Here is a 15,421-nt window from a genome sequence, read left to right on the forward strand (position 1 = left end):
ACTACAGAAACTACAGATACAGATACAGCTACAGCTACAGTTCACCTTAAAATAAAAAGCTTAAACAAAGTTCGAGCAAATGCTTGGCTCAAATGGACAATTGTGGCTTAGCTTGCACCACGAAAACCACCCAAAAAAAATAAAAATAAAAATCACTAAGCGCTAAACCACTACAAGTCCCAGTCCCAGTCCTAGTCCCACCTTGTCTTGAAGTACAGTTAAGCTAACCGATTCAGGAAAGTTATCTCGAACTTATCGATAAAATCGATATAAATCGATATACTTTGAGACTGGTTTTTATTTGGTCTTGGACATTTAATTGAGAATCAATTCTGTAAATCATTTTAGGAATGAGTTTCCAATCGGTTTGCCTAAAAACACACACAACATGCATAGCATAGATGTACATGTGCACACATACATACAAGCATACCCGCATACACATGAGCATTCCCATCGCTAAGTCGATACTGAATAGATTAATCGACATGCAATCGATATCTGTTTCTATCGAAACATCAATTCCATCTCTCACCAAAATTCCAATTAATTAACGAAAAAATAACTGAAACCAGAGAACACAGGACTTTGTAAACTTTGACGGAAATACTAAAATATCTATGTGTTATTGTATGAATGTATAGGTGTAGACTCTAGTTGATCGATAAACGATAATCAATAATCGATGAGCAGCAATCAATCAATCAGTCGGCTTAACCTGCGAATGGCTCATACATGAAACCACAAAGAAACACAAATCAAAATTCAGGTTTTTTGTCCCCGAAATCCCCAAAAACGCCTTTAAAATTCGATATTCTTGCACTCGATTAGATTGTTGTGCGATTGAAAATGCCTTAAATGTTGTGCCAACTTTATATATATATATAACTGTGTATATATATATATATAAACCAATTTAGTTTAGACATATATATATAGATTACAAAATGCACTGCGCTGGAGTTTGCTTTCAGTTCTCAATGTCCCAATATCAGAGAAGGGTTGCGATTAAATTCAGGGGTGATTTTTGGGTGGGTTCTTTGATTTTGAACTTTGGAAAATGATTTGGTTCGATTCCAAATTGATTTGATAAAGCCCAATGGGAATAAAAAACAATAAGGTAAACAACAACTAAGAAACAAGAACGAAATCGAGTGAAATGTGCTAATTACATGTGAACACGCACGCTTCTTTCTAGTAAGTACTGTCACCCATACACTTGCACAATAGCCTACACAGATACCAACACAGATACCTACACAGACACCTACAAGAGCACTATACAGACACACACATACACTCTTGCAAAAGTGATTTATAAAAAATGGAATTTTTGAAGAAGCTAGATATACTTGAACTTGGACTCAGGACTCTTGCTTTTACAAGAAACCCCATTAACACACACACATATGTAGGCACACACAGATACACCTCATTGACGTTGTACTTGTCAAATAATTCATGCTCGTATATTTGAGTGTAATTCATTTTTGTTTAGTCGCAAAAAAAAAAAACAAAAAAACAACCAATACCAAATCAATATATCTCCAATTATATTTAATAAATTATATACTCTCTTGTTCTCTTTCTTCTTTTTTTTTTACTTTGATTTCCTCTCTCCAACAATAACTACAAAATGAATATAAATACCCGATACTCTTATTGCATTCAATCGAATATAAATTGTTTTTGGCGCCAAAATAGTTATTCATGATAGATAACTGCGCCGACGATTGGAGGATCGCAATGACATGGCAACGAATTAGTCAAATAGGGTTAGAACTTTTTATATGCGCTATACATCCAATTCCTGGCGAATACTATTTCCAGTGGACGACGAAATTGGCCAATAAGAATAAAACAATTGGCACCGAATTGGTGCCATATGACGTAGCTTTATCATTACCTATGTTCCTTCGATTATATTTAATCTGCCGCGTAATGCTGCTGCATTCAAAACTATTCACAGACGCATCATCACGGAGCATTGGCGCTCTCAATAGGATTAATTTTAACACAAGGTAATCATAGAGTTATTCTATAAGATATAATATATTTTTATCCTATTAATACCTCTTCTTAATACCCCATATTTCAGATTCGTTTTAAAAACTCTAATGACAATATGCCCGGGAACGGTTCTATTGGTCTTCATGGTCTCACTCTGGATCATCGCCTCCTGGACGTTGCGTCAGTGCGAAAGGTAATGGAATCTTATTTATTTATTCTTACAACAACTTCTATATACAATACTTCTTTATATATCTATGAGGATACATCCTAATATAGTATATATATATATATAAAGATTTATTATCTATTATTGATTTTTAATTTATTGTTAAATTATTTTCATTTTCGATTGTACCACTGATTGTTTGGTTTGAATATTGATTTAGTCTTTTGATCTCAATGGTTGATTAATTTTGTGAGATTTTTAGTTTCGTTCAGTTCGTTTCCGTAAGCCGTTGTTTGTTGTGTTTTCGGTTCTGTGTGTATTTTTTATCGACTCTGAATTCCATAATAATATTTCAATGTGTTTGCCACTCTAAATACTTTGACATAACTTTTTTTAAACGTATGTATTTAATATCAATGTATGTATGTACATAAATGTATGTGCTAAGCATTACGTAATGTCTTCTCCAACAACTCAGAAACTCAAAAAAAAAACTCAGAAAACCCCAATAACTCCGACAAGCAAAAAAAAAAATAAAAACCTCCAACTCAAAATGTATTATTAAAGTTATATTTTAAATATTCAATTGGTCTGAAAATCCAAAAGGGGGGTTTGGGGGTGCGGGGGACTTAAGCACACAGCTTACAACTCACAGACACACACCACTACACACACACATGCAGAGACAGAGACCCAGACAGAGACACTGAAATAAATATATAGTATTTTTTGCATTTTGGTTAAAGAATTTACACGTTTGCTGTTCACAATGAAAAAAAAAAGAAATAACCAAATGGAATGCTTCAGTAACAGATGCAATGTATAGTATCTGTATGTGCAAAAGTATCTGTATATCTGGTTCGGTGTCTGTAGCTGCGAACTGTATCTGCAATTGCAACTGTGATGTTGTAGCATCGAAATGCAATTGTCACTGTCACGTAGCAAACGATTGGATAATGGATAATGCCTGCATGTGTTTCAATTTATTTACATTTGGCATTCGGATTCGCTTGTTTCTCCCCCCAAGCCCCACACTCCCCCCACCCAACGCCACCCCCTTTTTTCCTTTTTAAACATTTTTCTTGCCTGTTTACCCTCTCTTTTTTTTTTGCTCTTTCCCACTGACAGCCAACAATTTATCGATAAACTCGATAAATAACAAAATGGGGTTTTTCAACCAACACACACACACACACTCACGCCCATACACCCATACACCCTGTGCGTAGAATTGGAGAATGATATATATATATATGATATATATTATATATTATTGCATTTTAAACCCCTCTTCCCTCAAAAACATGTATACTTTTTTAAAATTTGAATCTTTGTGTTTTTTATGAACGTTGTATGCTAGATCTATATCTTTCTCTTTCTCTCTCTCTCTCTATCTCTCTCTCTTGTTTTCTCCTACTCCTCTTCAGCAGTTTATTCTTGCTTATTTTTTTAATAACTTACAAAAAAAAAATAAACTATTATTACACAAGTTTTTTTAAAAAGCAGACTATATTGGTGCACAACAAATGATTCTCCATCTCTTTCTCTTGCTACCCCGTTGTATCTAACCATCTCTTTCTCTCCTTCTGGTTCTGATCTGCACTTTTGGCCTTTTGTGACCTATTTCCGTCCCCCTCTCTCGCTATATCTCTTTCTCTCTCTCTCTGTATCTGTTTTTCTCACTCTTCACATGTTCAAGTTTCGATTGTTTTTGAGATTTTTGTTCAAAAACTCGATTATTTTGTTCTCTGATTTCAAAATTTAAAGTTTATATTTTTGAATTCTTGTTGTTGTTGCTGTTTAGTTCTGGGAAACAAAAAAAAAAACGGAAAAACAAAAGAAAATACCAAACGATAAAAAAAAAAGAAACATTTATTAAGCTTCAAAAAATATCGATTGAACTCCGAATGCATTGCTGTAGATCATATACTATATGTATCTAAATAGATCGTATATCTCTGTGTTTATATACCGACAACATCCGATACCTTAATATATTACTAACTTGTTCTGCATAAATCTTAAATATTAAACCCAAAAACAACGAAACGAAACAAAAATACATGAAAATTGCAAATGAAACATAATACCCCGACTGAGAAATAACTTCCATGATCGCATCATTCTTTAGTGACGAAAGCATCCACAAACCACAAACTACTCCACAAGTTGTTGTTGCTGCTGCTGCTGTTGTTGTTGTTGCTGTTGTTGTTATTGTCCTTGTTGTCGCTTCGTGTTTGAAAAATAAAAACCAAAAAAAATCGAAAATTAATACAAAATATCCAAGAAAGACCAAGAACTCCTTGCTTTTGTAGCCCATATAGCCCATATATTCATAAATATATATAAAATAAACTAAATGGAATAACGGACAATTAACGGTACAGCCACAGACAGAGACAGAAGAAGAAGATTTCAAGAAAAGAGACAGCAGCACTTGAAAAGGATTCTAGTCCCTGCTTCAGTAGATTCCCCTCCTTATTATGATATTTTCTATCAACATTTTATAATTAAATATTATTTCTGTTAGGGATGAGTGACATTTATCGATTGCATGTCACATCCTTCGCTCGATTTATTTTTGATTTCGGTTTTCTGATTTGTTTTTCGATTATTTCTGACCCTCGGCCCCAAGCCTAGTGTTGGGGTACACCGATAGTGTAACACGAATATGAAAACCCATTCAAAAATAAATTGAGGAATATAGTAGTAGAGGGACAACAAAAATAAATGATAATAACAAGTACACACAAACACGTATGCGCCATGTTTTCCATTTGTTTCCCCCTTGGATTTGTTATTATTTTTGTCGAAATCCGCATTCCGTAAATTATACTTGTATCTAAATGTTTTTTCGTAGCAATTGGTAGACCAATTTATTGCCTTTTTCATTTACGATCTATCAGCTTAGAAGGGAGCCATCTCCTCCTCCTCCTCCGCTTCCACCATATCTCTCTATATCTCTATCTCTAATATTTTTGCAACCTTTTTGAATTTTATTTAATTTTTTCATAGTTTTCCATGCGTCGCCCCCCTTTACATTTTGTTCATGTGTCTGTGTATCCTTTGGTCTGTATGTGTACTACGTGTGTGTATGTGTATTTGCGTATCGTTGAAGATCCCCGGATATGTATCTTAACCAATCCATGCATGCTCTGTGCTCAGCTCGGGGTTCGAGTCCTTGGGAGTTGTTATGTTCGCATCACATTTCTTTTTTTTTTCTGTTTTCCCGAGGAGTTGAAAAACTAAAAAAAAAAAAAAAGAAAGCAAGAGAAGGAGTGAGGGAAGCTGGGGCTTTGGGGAGAGAAAATATGGAGAGATGGGGAAACATGAGATTTGTACGGATTTATGAGAGCATTTGCCAACACTGAACACTGAACGCAGATACAGGATGCAACAGTGGCGTAGGTCCGGGGGCTTGTAACTTATTTATTTTTTAAAATTTCAAACTAAAAAATTAGGAATTTGCAAGAAGATAGTTTTAAAGCTTAAAAAATTATACTAAGTTTGTTTTTTACACTTTTTTTTGTGTTTTTGAACTATTTTCTTAAAGTTTTTAACAAGTTTTGGAGGAATTATACCTCAAAATTCGCAATATATGTCCTAAAATGATAAAATGGAACCTTAAACCACTTTCAAAATGTCAAATTTCAGAAAAAGTTCAAAAAACTATCAAAATTCCTAAAGATTTAATTAAAAGCTTCGAAAAAGGCTATAAAAAACTTTTAATTTATTAAAATTTATATTCTTTGTTACATTTTCAATATATTTTTCCTTAAAACAAGAGCCCCCCTTCTCCACTACGCCACTGCACATTTCTCACACCGACACATCCATGGACTCTTGGCATTCATTATGATTTTTCCTTTGCAAATTGCTTATCCCCCGGCAAAGCCACACCCCCCAAACACTCCACACGCCCACCGCCCTCCGCCCCCTGCCCAGAATGAAACAAAACAAGGGGGTGGAGAAAAGAGAATAAAGAGGAAGGAAAGAAGAAAGAAAACGGCACCCAACGGAGCTTGGCTGGAAGGCATTCGGTTTTCAACATTCAGCATTTAGTGGCCACCTCTCCAGGGGCTTCAGGTAGAAATCATAAAAGGGGGGTATGCATCCGAAATGGAAGCAGAGGCGGAGGCGGAGGCGAAGGCGGGGCAACTCTCTGATGGGCCATTTCGAACATTTTGCATGTAGTATAGTGTAGAATGAAAGTACACACACCCACACAAATAATAAAAATATAAAGCGAGTGCGTGTGCCAGATCAAGAGTTATTATTTCGAGTTTCCAATCAGAAACAGCAGGAAGCAGGATAAAGGATAACAGATTTTGAGCCAAGGATATGAAAACAAAAGGCAAATAAAGTAACACAAAAGACCAAACAGAAAACAGTAACAGAAAACAGAAACCAAAAGCCGAACGTTTTAAACAAAACTATAATTATCAATTATCCAATATTATTCATGTACTTGTATATTTCGAAATATATATATATATTCGTAACCAATCCGCCTCTCCCCTATTTTTCTGTATCTTTCAATCTACTATCTCTACCTACCTCTACATACCTTAATATCTACTAGGACTTTTCGAAATTCCTCTTATTCTTTCCATAAATATATATATACTTTCATTTTATTTTTTAAGCCCAAAATAAAATAAATGCGATTAGTTTTGTTAAATCTTTGGTTTTCCATTCCGTTGAGTTTGTGTTTCGTTTCTGTAATTTATTCTTCTTTCTTAGTTCTTATGTAAATTTTTAATGGAAATTTTCTTACAAAAAATTAACGTATGTTTACAAAAAATCGAAAAAAAAACAACAAATTTTATGAAAAATTTTTAACAAAAAAATGTTCACATAATTTCACATCTGTTTATTTGTTTACTCCACTTCTCACCCTACTTCTGTATCCACAAATTGCAAAAAAAAAATCTAAAAAAAAAAATATATACAAAAACCAAAACAACAAAAATGTATGAAAAACGAAAATTTTGAAATGAAATATATATATTACAAATGAAATACTGCAACCTGAATATATACGCATACGAAATACGCACAAATCTGCATCTGATAAATACCCTTCGAAATTATGTTATATATATATATCTATATACCGCTAAACAAAACGTAAAACGTAAAAAAAACGGCAATCATAACCTAAAACCAAAACGTATCATAAATGAAACAAATATCCAAAACCTATACAAATTATGAATCAAAAAAAAAAAAGGTTCCACGATGAAGAGCACGCGAATTTGCTTAACTCCATGTGGCTAACGGCCATCACTTTTTTGTGTGTCGGCTATGGCGACATTGTGCCAAACACATACTGTGGACGTGGCATCACTCTCACCTGCGGCATGGTGGTAAGTATTCCCCAAAAAAAAAAAAAATACCAAACAATACCCCCAAAAAAAAATCAGTCAAAATGCCAAGCAAATAAGTCAATAAATTCACAATACTCCATTTATGATACTGCCTGAAAAAAAAAAATATATATTATATATAAAATATTAAAGTACAGTACAGAACAGAACAGTTGCGAAAATTATGTAAATGATAAAGTAATAAAACTACTACAACAACAACAACAAGTACAAAACAACAACCAAAGCATACATCATCATCAACCAACCAAAAAAACCAACCCAGAAAAAATATATAGAAAATAGACAACCAGCAACAACAACAAGCAATTATCATCATGCATATATATGTATATATATATAAAAGTAGAGAAATGAATATGAAAAGTCAAAGCCCAGGACCAGAAACAGAAGAACAAGGCTAAGAATGTAGCAGGAAACGGTGGAGGAGGAGGAGGTAGAGGAGGTGGCGGGGGCCTAAAAAAATGATCCGCCTTTCAGGCGCCCAATATATATCTAGTATCTTATCTGGTAATGGTACCTGCCAATTCTTTCAGTGGCTGAGCAAAAAAAAGCAGAGGCTTTTTAACTTTTACTCAAAAAACTCGAACTCTAGGTCCAGAAACAAAATAAATTAAAAAAAAAATCATAGAAATCATAACTAAAAATAAGAACTATAAGGTTTTAAAGTTTTTAACGTTTAAATAAGAATTTAGTAGGATTTTTAAACACAAAACCCCCTTTAAGTTTTTTTTTGTCTACGCCACTGTCAACTGTCCTCCTGACCCCCTGACTCCTGACCTGTTAGTTTTTGGGTTTTAAGCCCCTCTACCCCTCCCCCCTCGCTTAGGTTGAGCTATAAATTCAAATTCAAATATCCAAAATCCGTTTTGAAGCAGGCTCACACACACACACACACACGTGCACACAAACACCCGAAAACACACACAGAGAACGCCCACACAAAAAATGTAGCATACATTTCAGCGCACATTCATGTATTTATTTCAGTTGCCGTTTTGTCTGCCCAAGTCGTCGCCAAAAAAAAAAAAGAAAAAAAATGTTTTTTGGGGAAAAATGCGAAAAAGCAAACGTCAAACTGTCGGTCCCCCACCTCCCCTCTTATTTTTTTTTTTGTTTCTAGCTATTATTATGCTCATTTTTTTGGTTGTTTCCTGAGCAGGCCGCGATTAGTACATACAACCATGACATCTCCCCCCACCCCGACACACACACACACACTCTCTGGCAATCTGTTGTAAATCATCACCCACCCACCCACACCCAGCATACTTTTGTGTGTCTATGTGTATGTTTCATATAAATATAATATATATATATATATATAATATATACATACATACATATGTATGTATAAAAAACAATAATATTTCCAGCTTTAAAGAGCAGATAAAAACCAAACAGCAGCAGCAGCAGCAGCAACAATGTAACTTTTTCTTTTTGTCTCTCGGCCCGGAAAAGAAACTAACACACATACAACACACACATACATACATATACCTTAAAGAGGAAGCAGCAAGAAAAGTTTTTTGCTTCCTGACCAAAAAAAAAATAAAAACAAAAACAAAATCAAAACAAATCTTTCTTGACAGCTCTCCGGCAAATTCTATTAATGTACATACTTAAATGTCCATGTGTGTGTGTGTGTGTATAAGTGTGCGTGCGAGTGTATGAGTTTATGTGTGTGTGTGTGTGAGTGAGCAGTTGCCATTGAAATTAAATTGAATTGTTTTCCTGCACCCTAGCAAATAAAAGCAAAAAAAAAATAAAACCAAAAACAAAAAAAAGATATGATACACCCACTGCTCACCGCTCACCCAGTTGCTTTTTTGTTGTATTTTTTATGGAAATATGAACATAAGACCCTGGTGTGTACATATATACATATATATTAACGGTTACGTGGCTGTCGAAAAAGCAAAAAAAAATACCAAAAAACCTCCCAAAAAAATACCAAAAATAATTAATCCCAAAAAAACAAATCTTTTTCGACCACTGTATTGTGTGCCTCACTCAAAAGTTTAATCGTCTTTTCAATTTTTCGATTTTCTTGTTCAACTCGAATGCCCATTTCTAATACTCTGTTTCATTTATATTTTTGACTTGAGTTCCATTTTGTTTGTGTTCTGTTTTATATATGTTTTTGCTTTAATATTTGTACAACTATATTTAGTTATTAAATGAATTCTTATGATTTATTTTGAACATTAAGCCAACAATACGATATTTTTCTCTATCTCTCTTTCCCTTTCATTTTTTGAAAAAAAAAACCAAACGCGTGTTATTGACCCAAACAATAAAATCTCGTTAAACCAAAAAATATATATATTTGAAAACGAAAAAACAAAAACATATATATTATTATATATATGATATATATATAAATAAATCGCGTGCTGGAACAGATTTCATGATGAAGAACATGCGAATCTTTTGAATGCAATGTGGCTGATAGCGATAACATTTTTGAGTGTTGGTTTCGGTGATATTGTTCCGAATACGTACTGTGGACGTGGTATCGCTGTCAGTACAGGAATAATGGTGAGTTTTTAACTACAACAACTACAAACAACAAAAAACCAAAACAAAAATTATATATATTATAATTAAACAACAAATTGCACACAAAAAACCATAACCAGAAAATCTAAAAATCAAATTGAAGCAAAAAATTGAAGAGAAACATCATTGTCGACTCAAGACTGTTTTGACAAATGTCACGTGTATATATCTTACATAAATTGCATACGAATGTTACCCGCCCACCACGCCCACTTTACCACAAACGCCCCTCGCCGCTATCTATATATTTATCAACAAAAAAAAAACAACCAACAAAAAGAATCTGTACATACATTTATAATATATATCGAATGTCTAGTTGAATCACCAGCTTTCAACCAACCTCAAGGATACATAGGATATCCCTGCATGTTATTTAGGAGAAAAGAAAGATCATTATTGCAGTCAAGGTTAGATGCAGGTTACAGCCAAAAAATATATATTAATTTCCGCTTCTATGATTCTAATATTTCTAATATACGTATATATTTTTTTAACCAAACTTTGCTTCTGTGTGGCTTACTCTCTCTATCTCTCTGTCTGCCTCCCTCCCTATAACATATATCTTGCTCTTTCTTAAGCTCTCTTTCTATATAATATCTTAACTATATAATCCCACCGATATAATTCGATTTTCAACTGTCCTTTTTGGCCATATCATATATATTTATCATGTCGTAGTAGCCAAAACCAAAACCAATAGATAAAAACTAAAAAAAATATCCTAAAACTTGATTTATGGTTTCGAACTTGTTACCTAAATACCTAGCTAATCGTTTCGTACTTATTCGTGTGTATGTAACTCTGCCAGACACCAAACTCTAACTGTTGTATTACCAAGAAATCTTTAAAAGAATTCCCCCAAAAATTAACTACTTTTTAAAGAACTAAACAAAAAAACTGTTGCGCTGCATTCCAAAAACTCTTGTAATCGAAGGACTCATTCCACTTACTAACTCATGCACTCGTTCATGCATTCAGTCATACCACCCACTTACTTACCCATTATTCGTTCCATTTCCATTCAAAAAATGTCAACTAAATAACAATGTGAATAAAAATTTACAAAAAAAGAAAAAAAAAATGGAAAACTACAAATTTGAAGAAAGTGAAAACATAACCATACAGAAAAGTGTTTTTACAAGTATATCTATCCATTTGAGAGCAACAACAAGTTCTGGACTATAAACAAAACCAAAAAAAAAATCCATTTGAATGCATAAACCCAAAAAAAAGATATTCAAAATAAAAAATTACTAACTGACATTTGAAAAATGCAAGGACATTCAACTACTCTCAAAAGAAAACTAATTCTATGATCTTATAGATCTATCTTTCAATCGATTAACCTCTTCTAGAAAAAAGAATGAATGTCCTTTGGCAATTTTCAATTTATTAAACTCACCCTTAGACCTTAGAGAATTTTTGAGAATTCTCTTGGGTGGAAGCGATATCTCACGATTCTCAACATCGTCGTTGCAGGGCGCTGGATGCACGGCTCTGCTGGTGGCCGTGGTTTCCCGGAAACTGGAGCTGACCCGTGCCGAGAAGCATGTGCACAACTTCATGATGGACACGCAGTTGACCAAAAGGGTATTATACAAAACCGGTTCCAAACAATATAGATACACAACTACACAACCGACTTAACCGACTGAAATGCTATCAAAACAAAACTATAACAAACTATCACATATCTAATTGACTTTGTATACCATTTCTTTCTTGAACCCAAAATTTTTAGCTGAAAAATGCTGCGGCGAATGTCCTTCGTGAAACTTGGCTCATTTACAAACATACAAGACTAGTAAAACGGGTTAATCCCGGCCGTGTAAGAACCCACCAAAGAAAGTTCCTTCTAGCTATATATGCGTGAGTATTTTTAGAGATCTATCAACCAACCAGCCAAACAAAAAAAAAACAAACCAAACCAAACCAACCAATCAAAAAAAATATAACAATTAAAGTCAATAATCGAAACGTGCTAAAGAAATAAAGTGCCAGAGTACCAATCGAATGATAAATACAATAACCTACATACAGTAGTTTCAGACACTCCAAAAAGGGATTATACGAGTTTACCTTTGATCTTGAAAGCTAAACCCAATAATTCCAACTTTTTCGAGTGTAAGCCATCATTAGTCTGACTTTGTAAACTCGTCTCTGTTTTGTTTGTGTTCTGTCTCGTTTTTCGTAAAACTCTAAAAATCAATACTCATCTGTCCACATATATATATCTTTTTATATATAACTCTTTGTACATTTGTATGTTTATTGGATCACAAGATCAAGTAACAAAAACTCAGTCCTGTTCCCGTCCCAGTTTCTCCCCCCGAGCATCTATACTAGAAACTCATTAATGTAATTTGTAGGCAAAGCTTTGGATTACATCCAGAAACTGTATATAATCGTGATACTATATACTAAACAATGATCAAGTACTCGTACTAAACTAAAACAAAAACCTCTAACCGAGAACTGAAAACTAAAAAAAAAAAAACTGCAACCAGAATGATTGAACTCGTTTTACTAGCCTGTAAATAGGTTGTAAAGCCCTGTTTTTACGTTATGCAAAAAAAACCAAAAAAAAAATATATATAATTGAGAATAGCCTCATAACCTAGCATGCTGCGTTAAATATTCTAGAATCTCGTATCTAAAATTATTGCAATATCATCAAGCTTATGCCTCATTTAGCGTTACATATACTAATCCAGAAATACACCCGATTTTGTAACCTGTCTTCTCTTCCACAAATCCTGTGATCGTAGTCTCATCTTCATTAACTTCTTATGGATTAGTCTGGGAAATGGATGGGGGTATTTGGTCCAAAGATATGGTGATACTTTCACGATACGATTTTCTGCAATTTTTAACGCCAATATGGAACATTTTTATTCTTCTACGGCACTAACAATTCTAACACAAAATAATAAATAACTAAATTAACTTTTTCAGTGAATTTTTGCAGCAATGCGTTTTGAAATTTTCCAAAAAATATAATAAAGGATCATGTCACTTTGCTTTTCTACTAAAAATAATATTCCATAGTCTATGCTTGCTTTTAGAAATAAAATAGAATTTTAAAAGCTTTATTAGTTGACAAGATTATGCACTTTGCTTTGAAAAATTCCAAAACGCAATGCATCAAGTGGTCTGTTTTATAAATAAAAAATAAAGAAAAAGAAGAGATATAAAGAAAAAGTTGATAAAATTTACAAAAAAAAAAGAAGAAAAAGAAAACAAAATTGTGTGCAAGTGTCCTAAGCTTAGTGTTTTATGTGTTAGCCGATAAACGATTAACGTTCAACGATGATCGATTATCGATATGTGTTTTTAAAACTGCCCTGAAATAATGTTCTCTCAATGCCAAATGCAGGTTGCGAAAAGTCAAAATGGATCAGCGCAAACTAATGGATAATGCAAACACAATAACTGACATGGCCAAGGTAGCTAGAAAATAATATATGAATAATATCTATAGTCTCTTACTATTGAGCTGGGTGACTGAATATGATTTATTTGTGCATTCACAGACACAAAACACGGTCTACGAGATAATATCGGACATGTCTAGCCGTCAGGATGCCATCGAGGAGCGCCTAACCAATCTGGAGGATAAAATGCAGAGCATACAGGTAGGAAACAACGACAAAGGACCTCAAACAGACAACAGACAATAATAATAAACCTAAACGTCCTTCGTCCTTGTTTTTGTCCATCCGACCACCAGGAGCACATGGAGAGCCTGCCGGACCTATTGTCCCGTTGCTTGACCCAACATCAGGAGCGAATCGAACAGAGGCGCAACTTCTTGCATCCGGACACAGCTGCAGCCCCCATTCAGCAGCCAACCCCTCCCTCGATGTTCAATGCGGCGCCCATGCTTTTCCCTCACTCCAGGTGAGTCCTTTCTTTCGCTTTCTCCACACCATCTCTCTTTGTCTCTCTCTCTGTCTTTCTGTCTGTCTCTGTTTCTGTCTGTCTTTCTGTCTCTCTCGCTCGATCTCTCCATTAACCTCATCCTCATGCCTGTCATTTCGATTTGTTATCGTTTTTTGTCGGGAATTGGCCAAAGCCCCATCCCCTCCCAGCTCCATACCTTCATCCTCTCAATCTCTGTCAGTCCATCTGTCAGTCCATCACTCCATCAGTCCATTTGTCGTAGTTCTTTTGTAAATATATATATTTACTCTGTAGTTTGTCCTTTGCACACTCGAACTCAAAACCTCCAAATTGAAAAAAAGGAAATTATTCAAAAATTAAATGAAAAATATGGGAAATATATACTCCGTCTTCTATGCAAGATTCATATGATTTATAAGAATTGGTTCATCAAAGATTTGTTTCTCTTTTTATCGTTTTTTTGTTGTGAAAAGAAAACAAACCTTTAGAAATTCTTTTGAGAACTACTAGTACCTGTAGGCTTATTTAAAATCTAGTTGTTTAAATCTATAATCTTTAAATCAAAACTATATCAGGGCTTTCAATTTAATCTCTATTCCAACTCTTTTTTCACGGCTTTCTATCATTCGATAAACATTTCAAATCAAAAACTAAACATCAATTTTCATAATCAAACTTAATCAGAAAACCAGAAAAAGAACAATTGATTTAATTTGTTTTAACTTTTCTTTACTTTTAGTTAGTTTTTGTTTTTAAAATTTTTGTTTTAAATCTTTTGTTCATTTTTTGGTTTTTTATTATTTTTTATTTTTTTGTTGATTTGATTTATTTTTTGTGAAAGCTTTGAAACTTTTGATAATGAGAATTAACATACTGCTTTTTGCATAGAAGTGTTCCCTCATCCAATAACGCCGCCGCTACTTACCATTGGCCAACAAGCCCTATTTTGCCACCTATATCTAGTAGAACACCACATTTAGTGCCTGATACTCACATGCCATCAAATGGATCTGCAGTTAATAGCTACGCATCTTCCAACAAATACGGCAGCTGAATATCAGAAAGAGAGCGCTCCACTTCCGTGATTAACATCGAGATGCTAACAATAAGGCCGGTGCCTGATCCCATGAGGGATCCAGCATCCGGTCGTTTCTGGCCAATATCCTCCACATTCTTCACATCATCAACATCAACATCAGCATCAGCAACAGCAACTGCAACTGGAACAACTCCTTCGTCTATGTCAACGCTGAGAAAGCTCGATAGGTTCGCCGTGGCTGAGACAGCGCTGCGACAGCGACTGCCGACGCCATCGTTATCGTTATCGGGACAACAAGGGCCCGGTAATCGGGAAATAATACCAATAATACCCGAAGATTCCGAA

General features: G+C 34.3%; 1 protein-coding gene across 9 annotated transcripts in view; it reads left to right on the forward strand.

The window, feature by feature from the left end:
- The window catches only part of SK (small conductance calcium-activated potassium channel), a 65,300-nt gene that overhangs the window by 44,986 nt on the left and 4,893 nt on the right, over positions 1-15,421 (forward strand). For 3 of the 9 annotated variants that reach the window (XM_070282295.1, XM_070282303.1, XM_070282312.1), the window contains 9 exons: positions 1,705-2,021; positions 2,099-2,203; positions 9,975-10,110; positions 11,614-11,724; positions 11,876-12,003; positions 13,511-13,580; positions 13,668-13,769; positions 13,865-14,034; positions 14,926-15,091. In XM_070282295.1, coding sequence (XP_070138396.1) covers positions 1,705-2,021; positions 2,099-2,203; positions 9,975-10,110; positions 11,614-11,724; positions 11,876-12,003; positions 13,511-13,580; positions 13,668-13,769; positions 13,865-14,034; positions 14,926-15,091 — 1,305 coding nt within the window. Of the gene's footprint in view, positions 1-1,704; positions 2,022-2,098; positions 2,204-7,412; positions 7,549-9,974; positions 10,111-11,613; positions 11,725-11,875; positions 13,581-13,667; positions 13,770-13,864; positions 14,035-14,925; positions 15,179-15,421 lie in introns of those variants that run through there. The other 6 variants (XM_070282316.1, XM_070282299.1, XM_070282306.1 and 3 more) reach the window with 6 other exon arrangements.

The sequence above is a fragment of the Drosophila bipectinata genome, chromosome XL, assembly GCF_030179905.1.
Source record: "Drosophila bipectinata strain 14024-0381.07 chromosome XL, DbipHiC1v2, whole genome shotgun sequence".
In the NCBI taxonomy this organism is placed as follows: domain Eukaryota; kingdom Metazoa; phylum Arthropoda; class Insecta; order Diptera; family Drosophilidae; genus Drosophila; species Drosophila bipectinata.